At 51.8% G+C, this 17,075-nt stretch overlaps 1 protein-coding gene across 1 annotated transcript in view; it reads right to left on the bottom strand.

Moving 5' to 3' along the window:
• Positions 1 to 9,510: 9,510 nt before the first annotated feature.
• DISP2 (dispatched RND transporter family member 2) overlaps positions 9,511 to 17,075 on the bottom strand; it is a 30,035-nt gene continuing 22,470 nt past the window's right edge. Inside the window, exons 2-8 of the mRNA XM_045532997.1 lie at positions 16,583 to 16,912; positions 16,275 to 16,304; positions 15,971 to 16,094; positions 15,575 to 15,690; positions 15,255 to 15,382; positions 14,808 to 14,905; positions 9,511 to 12,762 (exon numbers count right to left, since the gene is read on the bottom strand). Coding sequence (XP_045388953.1) covers positions 9,511 to 12,762; positions 14,808 to 14,905; positions 15,255 to 15,382; positions 15,575 to 15,690; positions 15,971 to 16,094; positions 16,275 to 16,304; positions 16,583 to 16,912 — 4,078 coding nt within the window. The remainder of the gene's footprint in view (positions 12,763 to 14,807; positions 14,906 to 15,254; positions 15,383 to 15,574; positions 15,691 to 15,970; positions 16,095 to 16,274; positions 16,305 to 16,582; positions 16,913 to 17,075) is intronic.

The following is a 17,075-nucleotide window of genomic DNA, read 5'->3' as shown; positions in this document are numbered from 1 at the left end:
GCTGCACGGAAGGCTCGCGCGGGGGCGAGAGCACGCGCTCGCTACTGAAGGGCCTCGGAGCCCCCAGGTCTGGGCGGGGCAGGGGGTGGTACACTGCGCAGGCTTCAATGGAGCTAATGAGCAACCGGCGTCCTATTTCAGGCTGGGGACGCAAATGTGGCCCGTGTAGGGCCCATGTCACAGTCTCCTTTATTTGGTCCGTGATTTTTAGGGGTATTGCCAGGAGCACAGTTTACTTGGATGAAAACTACACGTTACAGGTGGAAAGTGACAAGTGAGGCTTGAGGAAAAGGGCCCATGGGGTGAAATACCTAAGGCACTAACCCGCAGTTCTAACTCTGATAGCACTTATCCTGATTTTAAGTAGAGATTCAAACTTACTCTAACAAACAGGGCAAAGTTCTCCACGACTTAATGCACTCATTCATTTCATCCAACAAATATTTACTGAGCACCCTCTCTGTGCCCAACACTAAGTGGATAGGTAGGGGTGAAGGAGAGCAAATATCAAGACTGACCTTAGCTCTGCCCTCCTAGAGTTTATAATCTAGGAAACAGTGAACAAATAATCACACATAAATATATATTTACCAATTGTGGCAAAACCATGAAGGAAAAGTACAAGATGCTATGAGAGAGAAACGCAGGGAAACCTATATTAAATTGAGGGGTTAGGGAAGACCTCTCTGAGGTGATGTTTGATTAAGGATGAGGGAAAAAAAGGAATAAGAAAAGAAAAAATAGAAAGTTAGTGCAGTGGATCACACCTGTAATCCCAGCACTTTGGGAGGGCGAGGAGGGAGGATCACTTGAGGCTAGAAGCTCAAGACCAGCCTCAACAACATAGTGAGACCCCATCTCTACAAAAAATGAAAAAATTAGCTGGGTGCAGTGGTGCACGCCTGTAGTCCCAGCTACTTGGGAGGCTGAGGCAGGAGGCTCACTTGAGCCCAGGAGTTCAAGTTCGCAGAGAATGATGATGACGCCACTATACTCCAGCATGGGTGACTGAGTGAGACCCTGTCTCAAAAAAAAAAAAAAAAAAAAAAAAAAGAAGAAGAAGAATGAGAGGAGTTAATCCCATAAACATTGGGGTTGGGGTGGGGGAATGCAAATTCCCAAGGCAGAAATGGACTTTTCTCCTATAAGAACTGAATGACAGGAGGAGAGTGGTACAGATAAAGTTGGAGCAATAAGAAGTCAAATGGCAGGATTTGTAGGCCAAGGTGAAGAGATTAGATTTCATTGTAGATTTTATCTAAGAGTAATGGGAAGCCATTGAAGCAATAGCAGGAGAGTGTCTTCCAATTTATATTTTAAAAAGCTCACCTTGGCCACTCCATGGAGAATGGATTGAAGTGGGGCTAGAGTGATAATTGTGTGGACAGAGTCATTATTTTGTGTTGGGAAAGACTGAATGTTTAATTTTGAACATGGTAAACTTGAAATGCCTTTGAGACTTGTCAGTGGAGTGGTCAAGTAGGCAGTTGGAAATACAAGCCTTGAATCTGGAGGAGAGTCTGGGCTGGAGATGTACTGTTGGGAGTTATTTGTATATTTAAAGCCTTGATATTAGATAAAATCATAGTTCAGAGTTATTTGTATATTTAAAGCCTTGATATTAGATAAGATCATCACCAGTGCGGTGGCTTATGCCTGTAATCCTAGCACTCTGGGAAGCCGAGAGGATCCTTTGAACTCAGGAGTTTGAGACCAGCCTGAGCAAGAGCAAGACCCCGTCTCTACTAAAGATAGAAAGAAATTAGCTGGACAACTAAAAACATATAGAAAAAGTTAGCTGGGCATGGTGGCATATGCCTGTAGTCCCAGCTACTCGGGAGGCTGAGGGAAAAGGATTGCTTGAGCCCAGGAGTTTGAGGTTGCTGTGAGCTAGGCCGACACCACAGCACTGTAGCCTGGGCAACAGAAAGAGACTCTGTCTGAAAAAAAAAAAAAATAGATCATCAAGAGAGAACAGGTAGAGAGAGCCTCAGGGCAATGGACAGCAACACTGACTTTGGCATTTGCACTGATAATAAGGTGCCTCCCAAGAAACCTGATAAAGAGGTGCCAGGAGAGGTTAGAAGAAAACAACAGAAGAGTGGTGTCCCAGAGCCAAAAAAGAGGAAGTAGTAAACTGCTGAAGGAAGGAGTAGTAAACTTTTTGGGGGGGTGGCATTTTCTGCTACCTTTTATTAACTAACTCCACTAGGTTGGAAGAAAAATTCATGCCTGGCTGACTGAAAATAGACTGGTGCTGCACTTTATCCTCACACAGGGGTGACTGAAGGACAGTAGGGAGGAGTAATGCTTCCAAGAAGCAGACCACTGAGTCCCTTCAGTGTTGGTGGAGACAATGTTAAGTGGCCTGGAGGGGGAAGTGAAGTGAGAAGGTAAGAAGGTGCAGAGATTACTGAATAGTCACAAGTTGCTGGACTGGTTTGTCACATCCTGTAAGGAGCAAGATAACAAGACTATAATAAGATCAGAGACCTTACATCCCAAAGATGTTTGGGAAAGTAGCACCTGAATGAACTTGCAGAATTAAGCATAAAATGTGTGGATCTTTGTGTGTCAAATCAATACCCGAAAGAGAACATCTATTGAGGAGGAAGCACTGAACATGTTACAGCCTTACCAGGTTCATTGTCCGGCTGCTCAAGAGGAAGCCAATACACTGAGACAGCAGGGGTTACAGCAGAGAAGGAGAAAGAGCAGAGACTGGAGGAAATTCTCAAATTCGTCTCACCGAGAATTTGGGAGAAAGGGTTTTTAGAGATTGTTTGGTGGGCAAATAGCTAGGCGATTGGATCTGCTAATTGGCTGGATTTGGTGCAGAACCACAGGGGTGTAGAAATTGTCTTCTTTGCTGAGTCGGTTTTTGGGTGGAGGTCACAAGACCAGTGGAGTCAGTTCCTTGGGATGGGCCACTGGTCTGAGTGGGTCAGCCAGTCCACTGGAATGCAGGATCTGGAAGATATCTCAAAAGCTAGCCTTAGGTTTCACAAGGGTAATGCTATCCATGGGAGCAATGAAGAAAGCTAAGAATCTTTATGACCATCAACTATGTGACTCCTTAGCAGTAAACAACTATAGGAAAGCAAGCTGGGGAACAATGGCTGGTTATATATATGTTTTGCCCACCATAGTTCCCACCTCATGGCCCTTTATTCATTTCGTAAAGGGCGGTTTCAAATACCTGTGTGACTAGGATATGGTGATCAGGCAGCTTTGTCCTCAGCTACTCAGGGAACACAATGGGCCCATGAACAGCACAGCCGTGGTAATAGACAAGGAGGCTATCTGGGACCCAACTACAGTTGAGCTACCTGCTGCCAAAGGTCTGACTTGTCAGCAACAAGGACTGAATCTAAGCCCTCAATATGGCACGAGACTTCAAGGGAACCCACCAGTCACTTGGTTACAAGTTCATTAAATCAGATCCCTTCCACCCTGTGGGGCACAGCAATTCACGCTTTTCAGGACTGATATGTGTCACAGGCTTGGGTCTGCCTTTTTTGGCCTCCTGCATCAGCCACTGACACTGTGCTAAATGTTTAAATCTTCTATGTATTTCTCTACCTCAGCAAATACCTTTACTATTGCACAGACCACATTGCCTTTTAGTTTTATAACTCTGTTTCAACATACAAAACTTCTTGACTTTCTTGAGGGGAGATTTCAGGTCTTATTCTTCATGAGTTCCCCATTCCTACTACAGGGCCAGACCACACAGCATAAGTTTTATAAATATTTGGTAAGTAAGTGAATGAATGAAAAACCATACAAACACCCAAATGAGGGATACTAAAAGCCCATGACTGGTAATTTTTTACTGAAGACCCCAGACATTGTGAATTTTACATTTTTGGGTGCTGGGTTAATTTTGGATTCCTGTAAATATTCTTGAGCTTTGTTCTGGGATGCAGTTACTTAAAAATGGTTTGATGCCTGTTAAGAATAGGTCTTGGCCAGGCGCAGTGGCTCACGCCTGTAATTCTAGTACTCTGGGAGGCCAAGGTGGGAGGATCACTTGAGGTCAGGAGTTCAAGACCAGCCTGAGCAAGAGTGAGACCTTGTCTCTACTAAAAATAGAAAAAAAATTAGCCAGTCAGCTATAATTTTTTTAATAAAAAAAGTAAAATAAAGTAAAGAATAGGTCTTGCTTTTGAGATTTGTTAGGTGGGACCAAGCAGTGTTTAAACTAGGGCTAATGGATCCCCACTACTGAGGCAAGACCCTTCTGAGAGCTCTAACCAATGCTCCATAAATTATGAGGTTTTCCAATCTGGCTCATGGGAACAGGTGCTGTTCCAGGCTCTCTGTGAGATTTTTTTTTTTTTTTTGACAGTGTCTCACTCTGTTGCTCCAGCTCAAGTGCTGTGGCATGATCATAGTTCACTGCAACCTCAAACTCCTGGGCTCAAATGATCCTCCTGCCTCAGCCTCCCAAGCAGCTGAGACTACAGGCATGTGCCACCACACCTGGCTAATTTTTCTATTTTTGATGGAGACAGGGTCTCGCTTTTGCTCAGGCTGGTCTTGAACTCCTCAGCTCCAGCTATCCTCCCACCTCGGCCTCCAAGAGTGCTAGGATTACAGGTGTGAGCCACCGTGCCTGGCCTGGACTAGAATCCTTAAATGAAATAGGCACAGAACTGAGCCTTAGGGCTGCCCACTTTGAAACTTCTCAAAGAAGCTCTGTAGGCTTTGCTCTCTTGAGAATTTCCTCAAGCAGAGAAGTCTCAAGTAGTCCTTTTACTTGTTTTTCTACATTGCAGAGCAAGGTGCCAGAGTAGGATTCAGAATGAGGGAGAGGGGCATCTGGGAAGGTGGAGGTCAGGAAGGAGAACTGCAGACCTAAGGTGGCTTCTCGGGCACACCAGTATGAGGAGAGGGAACAGGAAGGAGGTGGCTCTGGAAATTGATTCCCTGAAAATGATCTGTGTCCACCTCCCTTCTAGGAAGTCTACACATCCCTGTAGGGGAGCACAAGCCCTAGTTTGGAGGCCTCTGACCCAGTGTGTGAAGCCACTGATGGAGCCACGACTGCTTCCTTCGCTGTAACAGGAGGGATGGGGAGAGAAGCAGGCACTAGGAGTAGGGTAGATAAGTTGGGGGTTTGATGCCTTGGAGGTGAGGAAATTTCTTTCTGAGGGCTTCAGTTTTCTTCTTGAAGAATGAGTTTTTCTGTCCATTGAAAATGGGGGCGGGAGGATGGAGGGGACCACATATTTGAGGAAGGTGGAGAAAATATGAAATTGTCCTTATAAAGAATGGAAACTAGTCTCCATAATGGAAACTAGCTAGGCAGAGTTGAGGGTCCAGTTGAGGTGAGTGGTCATGGATTCAAATCTACATCGATCTGCTCAGCTGTGGGATTTTGTTTAGCAATACTGAAGCTCCTGTTTGTTTGATGTTTGTGTGAATTTGGTAAAATGCGGATCTTTTCCGTATGTTGAGATATAACATGAATAATCACACAGAGGCCAGATAATAATTATCAGAGAAATTTATCAAGGTCCTTCCAGGGCTCTTCTGCACAGGGTGGCTTTGGATGGCCAGACATTTACATAGCACATAGTAGCTTTCTTTTGTTCCTCATCATCCTGGTGAATTGAGTTACAATTTCTTAAGCATGAACACCTGTAGACCTCAAGTTAGTCATCCCTATGAACAAGGGTAAGGGTGGAGATGGTGCAGAATGTCTGTTTTTCCTCTCCTCAGGTAAATGTAATCTTGATGCATGGCATGGGGTACCACTGAGCTTGCCATTGCCCCTGTGTATTATCAAAGGATGAGACAATGCCACCATAGAAGAAACAATCAGAAACTCTCTGGACAACAGATGAAGGTTGTAAACCAATGTATCCTCTTTCCTAAAACCCTTCACCTGCCTGCCTGTCCTTTTATGCACTGGGACAAGGACAGAATGAGTTGAAGGGGCCTGGGAAGTTTGGCTTATAAATCTCTTGTGAAATGTTGCTTTCAATATTGGCTCAAGCTGGAATATTGCCTAAATATCATAGTATGGGATATACTATATATCAGAAAAATCTATGATTCTGTCAGTCACATCAATTACTGTCTAACATTGTCACTCTAAATGTCCCCAAAGCACCACAGCCATGGAAGGTTGGGTTTTCTCATGGTAACAAACTATACCAAGTTTTATATAGATGTACATATTTGTTTGTTTGTTTTAGAGATAGGGTCTCACTCTTTTACCCAGGCTAGAATGCAGTGGTGTGATCATAGCTCACTGCAACTTTGAACTCTTGGGCTCAAGCGATCCTCCCACCTCGGCCTCCCAAAGTGCTGGGATTACAGGCATGAGCCACCATGCCCAGCCCCAAGTTATATTTTTAAGACATACAGCACACATACTCATACTCTGAATGTAAGTTCAAGGATCAGTGGCACAAATAGGAGAAATGACCTCACGTCCCGAGTGAGTGTTAATATAGTTCTATTTTAAAGTATCTTCATGGAAAGAAACCATTTCTTGGATTTTGCAGGGCAAACATGGATGCTTTGACTGGTTTTCACAAGCCTCACAGCATGCTTCTAAGCGACATGTGTCCAGGGCCATAACATTAATAAAGTGAACAGATCTGCTGAAACTCAAAGGATATTGAAAATGCTTTAAGTTCCACATTCCAAAGTCAGGGCTAGAGAGGCTGGCTGGATTACCCGTTGATGTGGGTTTCCTGCTGTTGGTTTGGGCCACTCTAGGTATGAGGTGATGTTTTAGATCACCGGTGGGTTCTTCCAGTCTTCTGGGCCTGGCAACATAAAGAACAAATCCAGTTGACACATCAGCTGCTATGGCTCATCTGCCTCCCTGAGGGGTTGTGTGGCCATGGCCTGTAAGAATGGGCCCCAGAAATCCCCAAATAGGGCCCAGAGGTGTGCCCAACTCCCTGATGCCCACCCACCCACCCCTCCGCACTCTAACATTTTAGTGGTTGTGTTCAGGCCAAGTGTTTGAAACTCCAGTCCCAGATACCAATGTCTTCCTTTGCAAGATACAAAAGAGGGAGCAGATTCTTTTGGGTCCAGATATCTGCTGGTCTCCCACAACATGGGGTGGAAGAGCCTAAGTGAGTTGCTGAGAAGCAAAATAAGATGGTAGACTCTCTTTTGGGTCAAGGTAGGACTTTTGCTCATGCTCAGGAGGAAGGGTCCCCTTGTCCTCCCCATGGCTCATTGTTCCAGAAGAGACCAGGGCTCTCTCAGCCTGGCTGTGTGATAACAGAGGGACATAGGTACCAGAGAAGCCAGGACCCTGTTAAGCAGCCGTAGGCCAGAGAGGCTGAATGCTACTTGGACACGAAGAGAGAGAGGTCCCAGCAGACCCCTGGAGGACAGGTCCAAATTAGGTCCTAGTCACTGCCTCCCCTTCTCAGTGTTTATCTTGATTTACTTATCTTGCAAAGGAGCCAAGGTATCCTGTCATTCCTGCCTACTGTCTTCTGTCCCTTCCACAACTCCCATGTCTCATTTGGGTTTCTGCTCCTAATCTCATGGAGTACTTGGGGCGGGAGATGGGTCTCAATAACATAGGAACAAACCAAAACAAAAGTACCTTCCGATTTGCCTCCAGCTCTGACACCGAGTGGCCCTGGAAAAATCCCTTCCCTTTTCTGATACTCATCTGTAAAATGGCCTGGATCAGTGGTTTTCCGACCACCTTCTGTGGAGCTGCCAGGAGCCTGAGGGGTTCCCCGGGGTCCCCGAAGAGGCTGCAGTAAAAAGGGAGGCTGAGCTGACTCTGTACCCCCACACCCAGTGCCCACCAGAGTGGATACTTTTTACCTGTTTTACATATTGTGTTTCCACACAAGGGTTCTTTGAAGAAAGGGTCCTGAGACTACAGTGTTTGAAAGCTGCTAGAGGAGATGATTGCTAAGGCCCCTTCCAGTCTAAGATACTTGGTCTTCTGAAGCTCAGCTCAAGTCATTCCTCCTTCAGGAAGCCTTCCTGGTTACCCAGTCTGGGGTACTTGAGCTCCAGCAATAACGATGAAGCCAGGCATATGGCACCATCGGTGACCCACCCAATGCCTGCATGTATATGTCAGCTGTCTCCCCAGCTAGATGAGCTCTAGGAGGGCAGTGTTTGATTTTCCTTCCACACCACCATCCCTTTGTACACAAAGTAGGTGTTCAGTGAATTTGTTAATGCTACCTCGTGTCATGAACTCTTGCATGGGATAAAACCTTCCCACCAGACTCTGCTTTGGGGAGGGGGAGCCAGCCTTTGGTCTGCTGAGCAGTCTACACAAAGACTTGTCCTTAAGAAGCTAGGGACCCTGACCTGGGGAGCAGCTTCAGACTCATACACTCCCACAAAGGGCAGGTCTGAGTTCCTGCCTTAATTGGATTCCACTCAATCTCTGCCGTCCCTCAGCACCTCTCCTGGTGGGGCTTCTTCACACAGCATGGCCATGGCAGAGGCATGCTCCCAAAGCCTGGGGATCAGAGCAGCCAGGAGGCCCCCAGGCCAGCAGGCATCTCAGCCAGATTCCAAAGGGAAGCATGGGGAGATGGGGAGGACTTCAGGCTTTGCTCAGACTACAGGTCTCTCTGGAGGTGGGGGTTTACTAAGAGATACTGGAGAAGGCAGGTTGGAGGAGGGGGCTAGGGGAGAAGGACCAAGACAGTCATAGGCCAGTGTCCCTGAGGCAGGTAGCCAGGAAAAGACTGAAAGAAAGAGGCAGAAAGAAAGAGGAATTGTGGGGGTGGAATGAGTCATAAAGCTGCTCTGCCACTTGCTGGGGTAAGTCAATTAACCTTACTTAGTCTCAATGTCTTTACCTGTAAATTGGGGGCAAAAGATCCTGACCAACGCAGGCTACCCTGTAGTGAAGTAGTGAGATTCTAAGGAGACCAAAAAGGTGCAAGGAGCTAAAGATTATTGTTTAACAGGGGAGAGCACCAGAGCCTGCTTCCAAAAGGGACTGTCCTGCAGTTTAGGAATGCTCCGAGGCTGACCATCCCTCCTTCTGCTTTACTCCCAGCAGCCATCTGTGCCAAGCCTGGAGAATTTCTGGTTAGGCTGGGGAGTGTGAAGAGAGCAGGGCAGCTCAGGACGGAGGCCCCAGCCCAATCCTGGCCCAGAAAAGCTCCTCAAAGAGAGGAAAGTGTCCTGATGAAGAGCCCATGAAAGGGGTGAGGCTCAGGAGGCTGCAGAGATTCCTGAGGGCTCTTCTGGTCAGTGAGGTACCCTGACGGGATCCCAAAGATGGGGTCCGTTAGTCTCACTGAACTTGTCACTTGGGATGGGGGTCAGGTCAGCCTCCCCTAATACCTGAAGCTATACCTCTGGCCTTCCCCCTTTCTAGAGGAGGGGTCTTGGTTGGGACTGTGGGGCAGACAAGCCCTCAGCAGGCCACAAGCAAGTCTCCTCCAAAGACCCTCCCCATGGAATCCTCCAGATGTGAGGAGTAAGCAGCAGCCAGATCAAGGCTGGAGCATCTGGCAGGTTCGTGCCCGGGTCTGGCCTCCCTCAGCTGCTGTAGCCTGAAGTGTGGGTACTGGGCCTGCGCAGCCAGACATCTGGCAGATCTGGCTGGCTGTTGGGCAGCATCACAGGGCTGCCATCCCCCACCCCCCCATGGCCCTTCCAGGACAAACTGCTCTGGTGGGAGGTGGGCAATAATGGGTCGTACACCGTCTCCTTCAGCGCCAGCCACAGGGTCTCCCGCTTCCCATTCATCTGGCCCCGCTCAGGTACTGGCTGCCCAGTGTCATCCAGGTCCTCTGGGGAGGCACCCACGGAATCTGGTACACGGGCACTGGGCTCAGAGGTGCTTAGGCAGGTCTCATCGGAGACGCTCAGCCCCTCCAGGGTGCTGGCTGAGGAGCAGAGGCCATCAGGAAGCTCTGCAGCCTTGGGCTCGGGCGAGTGGACAGGGGCTTCTGGTGAGGCCGGCAGGGGCTCAGCCTCCTGCCCTTGGGAGTCCTGCCTGGCCCGGGTTTTGGGGCTGGGGCCAGCCTGCTTATAGGGGGAGGAGGTCTGCAGGGCTGGGCACTGGCTGAAGACTGCCTGGTGGTCCAGGAACAGCTCCCTTGGGGAGGCAGGGGTCGGCGGGGGCCGGGGGCAGCAGGGACCATCATGCAGCTGTAGGTCCTCAGAGAGTACTGAGGGTCGGTGAGACAGCTTGCTGGTAGCTGTGCTGGTGTCAAAGCTGGGGCTCCGGCGTCGTGCCAGGGGCTGTAGCTCATATTGCTCTGAGCAGGACCCAGGCACTACTCCTATTGGCCCTAGTCGTGGGTGGCCTGCCTTCTCCTCCCCAGGCTCCCCAGTACTGGCGTCCCATGGCAGGTGGGCACAGGGCCAGAGGATCTGCCCACAGTTCTTCTCTGGCCCAAAGAAACAGCACAGAGATTGGAAGAAGAAGCTGGCAAAGGCACAGCTGACGAACTTGACCATCAAGAGGATGATGCCCAGCTTGCGATAGAGCAGCACTGTGGCAGGCAGCATGAGCACGCCAGCTGCAAACAGGGCTCCAGCCCCCATTGCTGTGGCGCAGCTGGTCTGGCGCAGGGAGAAGGCCACTCGGCTCAGGCGGTCAGGGTGTGGGCACAGGTGATAGGAGATGCAGTAGTTGACAGTGAAGTCCACTGCGAGGCCCACAGAGGCAGAAAGAAAGAGCGTCTCAGCAGTGTTGAGCTGCCACTCGAGTAGAACCAGGAGTCCCACGGTGAGCAGTACAGTGCCTGCCACGGCTGCCACGGAGAAGAGGCTGAGTGGAACATTCCAGGTGCCCAGCAACAGTGTGGCAAAGGCCAGCGCCAGAGCCAGGCCCAGAACCACAGGAGGCTCAGTGGTCAGGCTATGCTGCAGGCTGAACAGCTCTAGACGACTAGTGAACCAACCCCGGTGGAGGCCTGGAGGTGCCATGCCCAGCTCTGCGGCCAGCCAGTGGCTGACCTCAGCGTAGAAGTGATGGATCTGGCCGTAGTCTGGACTATATTGGAAGTTGGTTTGGAATTGCAGGACCAAGGCAGCCAGCCTGCCATGGGTATCATAGCGGGGTCCCAGGTCAAGGGTGCCATTGGGGCCTTGCTCCAGAGCCATCATCTTCAGGCAGTGCAGGAAGAGCTGCGGGGCCCAGGGGAAGCCTGAGTGGCCACAGCAGAGGTCAGGCCCCAGGCGGGAGCAGCCGGGGCTCTCCATCCAGTGCTGCAAGGCCTCCATGAAACACAGCGTGGGCCAGCCGTCCGGCTGCATGCCAAAGAAGCTCTGATTTCGGGCGTGGTGGCAAAGTGCCAGCAGCCAGCGCTGGGCCTCAGGGCTGCTGGCTGAGAAGGCAGGGTCACTCACCAGAGAGCTGTTGCTGCGAGGGTCCAGGGGGTCGCTAGTGTCCACCGGCAGGATGCCCCACACCAAAACTACGGGCATGTGGCCACCCTCGTCCCCAGACACCTGTTCAAACAGGAACTGCAGGCGGTACTCCGCGTCGTAGCGCTCAAAGGGGTGGCTAGGCCGGAAGAACTGGCTGCCGGGGGGTTGCAGAGTAGGCAGCCGCAGGCGGGGGCTGACGCCGGCGATGTAGCCGCCCCCTGCCGCCAGCACCGCGAACCAGCAGACCCAGATGTAGCGGAACTTGATGACGCCACAGGGCAGCAGACGCTGGAAGAGCAGGCGCGAGGTGATGGCTATGGCCCTCCGAAGGCCGCGGAGCCGCCGGTGCAGCGCCAGTGCCAGCCGCCCGGGCGCGCTGCTGCCCCACGGACCCTGCGCGCAGCCGTCCACCAGGTAGCGCTCATGGAGCACGGCGGAGGCGGGCAGCCAGGCCAGCGTGAGCGCCAGATGTGCCAGCACAGCCGTGCCCATGTAGAGGGCTAAGCACCGCACTGCTGGCAGGCGGCTCAGGTAGCTGGCGTAGAAGGCCACGCTCGTGGTGAGGCCGGAGACCAGCAACAGGTAGCCAAAGTGGTGCATGGTGCGGCCCACGCGCTGCGCCAGTCCCCCAGAGGGCACCTGGCGCTTGCTGAGGCACCATAGGTCGAAGAAGATGAGCGTGTGGTTGGTGCAGACGCTGCTGAGCAGGATGAGGGCCGCCAGATTGATGAAGGGGAAGTAGGCCATGCGGAAGACCACTTGGTAAAGAAAGAAGGCAACCAGCAGGGAGCCCAGCACCCCCAGCAGCATCATGAGCGCGAGGAAGACTGAGCGCAGGTAGAGGGTGATGCCGAGGAAGATGGCAGCCAGGGCCAGCAAGGGGTACACTGTATCCTGGGCCAGGTAGTGCTTCAGCAGCTCCTCCTTGACTCCCAGGTCCATGCCGGTGACAGAAGTGTAGTTGTCAGTGAGCACCCCAGGAGTGATTAGCTGGTCCAGGTAGATGCTCAACATGGAAGCATCCTTTGGGGTGGGCAGGAAGAGCAGGCTGAACTTGAGGGAGGGCACCTGGTAGTCAGCAGTCTGGGGACTCAGAAAGTCCCTGTCCAGCATAAAGTGCAGGAGTTCATAGATGGCACTGCTCTGGGAGCACTTGGTGGGAACCTGGGCACAGTGTGGGGGCTTGTCCTGCCTGGGTCCCAGACAAGAGGGCACCAGGACACCTCGGTGATAGTAGACTGCACAGACCCGAAGCAGGGCCAGTATGCGGTCTGTGTCAGCTTGGGTAGTGTCGAAGCAGGAGGAACGGTTGGAGAGCACCGCTACATAGTTGCCCAGGGACCAGCTGGGGCAGCATTCGTTGGTTGCTGTACGCTGGCACAGAGCCCCAAAGTGGGTATGGGAGCGGATCTGTAGGATACACACAGCAGAAGAGAGCTCAGGGGCAGTTCAGGGACTCAGGTTTCCCCAGCTCTGTCTGAGGCCCTCTCACCTCCTTTCAGGCTGCAGGACAGAGGCAGAGGGGGATCTTGACAGCCCAGAGGAATTGGCTTGTCTGAGAGCTGCCTTTGGCTCCTGGCCTAGGTGCTAGCAGCTACATTTTGACTCCATCAAAGAGGAGCCTCAGGGATGCTGCCCAAGGCCTCAGCCTGAGAGGCCCTGCCCTAAGGGCCCCTGCAGGTCACATACACCCACTCTGCACTGCCTAAGCCAGGCGTGGGAGTGGAAGTGGCAGCCACAGAAAAAACAGGGCCAAGGGTCCAAGGAGATGGAAACAAGTAATGGGGAAACTGAGCCAATGTTTTGGCCATGCATGGGCTAAAACATTGCAGAATTAGGGTTACTGTCAAACCTCAGTCCCCTGTCTCTGTCCACTGGGCTGCTCAAGCCCTCTTAGGGACCAGGATTTTTCTTTTTCGGACTTCATCCTTCCTCTTCTCTCCCTCCCTGCTGTTGACACCACAGCAGCTGATGTAATATGGAGAGCACTGGCCTAGGAGTCAGAGGCCCTGCTCTGCCACAAACTGGCTGTGTGACCTTGGGCCTGAGATCGTGGTGACAACACAGTACCATTTACTGAGAGATTACTATTGCCAGTCATGCTATATTTTCCCAAATTCTATCCTGTTTAATGGTTACAACATCCCTGTGAGAAAAGTACCATTATAATCCCCATTTAGCATATATGAAGACTGAGGCACTGAGAGGTTAAAAAACATATCTGGGCTGGGCACAGTGGCTCACGCCTGTAATTCTAGCACTCTGGGAGGCCGAGGCCAGAGGATCGCTCGAGGTCAGGAGTTTGAGACCAGCCTGAGCAAGAGCGAGACCCCGTCTCTACTAAAAATGGAAAGAAATTATCTGGACAGCTAAAAATATATATAGAAAAAAAATTAGCTGGGCATGGTGGCACATGCCTGTAGTCCCGGCTACTTGGGAGGCTGAGGCAGTAGGATCGCTTGAACCCAGCAGTTTGAGGTTGCTGTGAGCTAGGCTGATGCCACGGCACTCTAGCCCAGGCAACAGAGCAAAACTCTGTCTCAAAAAAAATAAAAAAATAAATAAAATTAAAAAAAAAAAAAACCATGTCTGGGGCGGGCATGGTGGCTCACACCTATAATCCTAGCACTTTGGGAGGCAGTAGGATCGCTTGAGGTCAGGAGTTTGAGACCAGCCTGAGCAAGAGCAAGACCCCATCTCTACAAAAAAAATAGGAAAATTATCTGGGCGTGGTGGTCATATGCCTGTAATCCCAGCTACTTGGGAGGCTGAGGCAGGAGGATCACTTGAGCCCAGACGTTTGAGGTTGCAGTGAGCTAGGTTGACGCCACTGCACTGTAGCTGGGGCAACAGAGTGAGATCCTGTCTTAAAACAAAAACCAAAAACCAAATGTCCAGAAATTACACAGAAAGGGAACCTTAGCTCCAGCTTTAAATTTAGGCATCTAACTCCAGAACTCATGTTCTTAACCAGTGTCTTTTGATGTCTTGGATATCCTCATGTGAAGTGGGGGGCTTGGGCTACTGAGTGGTTTTCACACTGTTTTTAGCAGCAAACCTTTCTTCAGATGTTATTGGATATAGTTCTCCAGTGAGCATAATTGAATTAGCAATGCTTGGGTTGATGGAGGCTGGGGCCTTTGAGCTCAGTCTCTGCTCCCTGGGCCAGGGCCTTCTCAACAGCTCTAGAGGCCCCTTTTTAGAACCTTTTGGAAATCCCCAGGCTCTGCATGGGCTCTCTTCCAGCACTTGTATCTTGGCTCTTCTGAAAACAGCCCACTCTTCTTTTCCCAGCCCCAACCTGGAGCCTCTCGCAGGCTTGGAATAATTTTCTAAGTGGGGAACGCTCTTCCCCAGTCCACCTGGCAGTCCTGGGTCAGATGTATTTCCTTGGGATCAGGTCCCTGGTTTATTTAGTTCCTCCCAATCCCCTGACACCTCCCCGGCCAGCTCACCTGATCCTGTTCCATGCGACACATGGAATGGATGGCATGCACGTTCCACAGGCTGCCCTCTGAGGTGGACATGAACACCAGCTGTGCGTAGCTCTTCTCTGCAACACACACCCTTGGAGCTCAGCCCTTTGGCCCCAGGTCCTGGGCCCACCAAAGGAAAGATGCTTATCCAGGGTTATATAAGGTTCAGGTTCTCAGGAGCCTCAAACCTGTGCTTGGCTGCCTGATCCTGCCCCTGTGCCCCTCACCCCCGCAGCTTGACCCTACCTGGCTGGAGCACCCAAGACCTGCCTCATCTTCCCAGCTGTAACCCAACTTCCTTGGTGTGAACTTGGTCAGCTGACCACCTTCCCTTTCTGTCTGCCCAATTTCTTCTGGGCCTGCCTGTCCTGCTAGGTGGGGTAAGGAATACCATTAAAGTCAGGAGCTGGCCAGGCTGCAGCTTACCAGGGGGGCCACAGAAGAAGCTCTCCTGCCCTTTGTCCTCCACGGGTTCCACCATCCTCCGAGGCCGGACAACGCCCTCCTGGGCACTGTCCCAGGGTGTGGGGCTCAGAGAGGTGTGGGAGCTTGAGCTGAGGTAAAGAGAATATCTATGCCAGGCACAATTAGGGGTGGAGGGCTCAGAGGAGGCCAGAGACTGCTCCCCCAGGAGCCCCAACAAGCCCCTCTGACTTGCCTTGGGGGAGGTCACCCAGCGTCCCCTCCCTGGAGATCTTGTTCTTCTTCCCTTTCCCACCCAGAGTGGAAAGATGAGAACCTGTTACCTGTTGAGCTCAAGTTCTGGGGAAAGGGAAAGCAGCTTCCTGGGGCCTGTAAGGGCCTGCAGTGCTCTCCAGACCACTAGCTTACGCCCAATGTCTGTGTCCCGAGGCTCAAAGCCCTGCAGGGAGGAGGGTGGAGAAGAGCAGGTGGGCAGGGGAGGAGTTGTCCATCTGGGCCCTTCTCAGCTCTGCCCCTTTGATTCCTTGGAGCGGGAGGGCCAGCCCACGTGCCTGGACTGTAGATGTCAGTATTACCTCTATACCACCTCCCCAACTCTCTCTGGGGGTTAAGTGCCCCCATTGCTACCCTGCCCCCAGCTAGGCCACTCCAACTCTCTGTCTCAGAATGAGCTGAGGTGGCCAGGTCTGGGGGTCCCCTCCCTCCCCTTGGCCCCTCACCAGCAAAGGCTTGGAGAAGTTGGGCAACTGGCCCCCCAACAGTCCAGCCAGGGTGCAGAAGAGGACGACAACCAGACACAGCAGCAGCATGGCCACTGGCCACTCAGCAATCAGCTGGGCATAGCTGGGAAAGAGGGAGGGAGCCCATATGAGTTGGTGTTGGGTGCGGTAGCAGGGACCTGGTGAGCTTAGGGTCCACCAAGAAAGGGGGGGTAGAGCAGATAGAGCAGAGAACACATGGAGTAGGGCTAAACTGGCCACCAGTCTGGTCACCTATAGAGGTCCAAGGAAGGCCCAGTCCTACCTCTTTGGCATCCGGAAGGCCCGTTCCTGCCTGTGGAAGAGAAGAAAAGACACTTGATTGCCAGAGTCCTCTTGTGGGGCAGGGGTTTGGGGGGGAAGGAGTGGGCAGGTGAGGGATGGAGGAAGATGGTATTAACCCTTTTAGGGCTTTCCCGCTTCAGCGTTCTAGTCCTTACTTCCTACTCCATCCGGACAGAGGACATCCAGGCTGCTTCCTAAGCAAGGAGTCCAGAGCCCCGGGGTCTGCCCCACTTTTAAGCCCTGCCCCATTTCCAGTGGCAGCTGACAGGCTGCTGGACCCCTCCTTACCTGACGCTGACCACATGCTGCTGCACAGAGGGTGGCTTCCAGGCCCCATCTCGCTGTGAGGGGGCTGGGGAAGGGCTGAAGCTGGAACCATGGGAGCACAGAGCTGCCTGATCCCCATGTCCTGGGAGGGAATTGCTCCCCTGGTATTCCTGTGGTGTCTGGGAATAGGTGAAGTGGGCAGGGGCCAAGGGGCTGGACAGACCCACAGGCTGGAGGGTGGAAGTTGTTGGTGGGGGTCCCGAAGAGCTGGAAGGGTCCTCAAGGGGGCAGCTGTGGAGGGAGCAGCTTCTTTCTGGGCTTGCCTCAGGGGCCACAGCCTTGGTCTGGGTGCTAGGAAGAGAGGAGGCAGGGAAGATTGGGGTGGGGGACAGTGGTGGGCCATCCCATGCCCCAGCATTGTTCAGTAAGACAAGACAAGGCCATAGGGCTCAGGGTTGATTTATTAGTAGTCCTGGGGGAGAGATGAGGAGGGTGAGGGCTCAAAGTCTGCACC

Source organism: Lemur catta, chromosome 1 (genome assembly GCF_020740605.2).
Source record: "Lemur catta isolate mLemCat1 chromosome 1, mLemCat1.pri, whole genome shotgun sequence".
Classification (NCBI taxonomy): domain Eukaryota; kingdom Metazoa; phylum Chordata; class Mammalia; order Primates; family Lemuridae; genus Lemur; species Lemur catta.
Note: the sequence above shows the minus strand (reverse complement) of the source record. Positions and strands in the feature narration are given on the sequence as shown.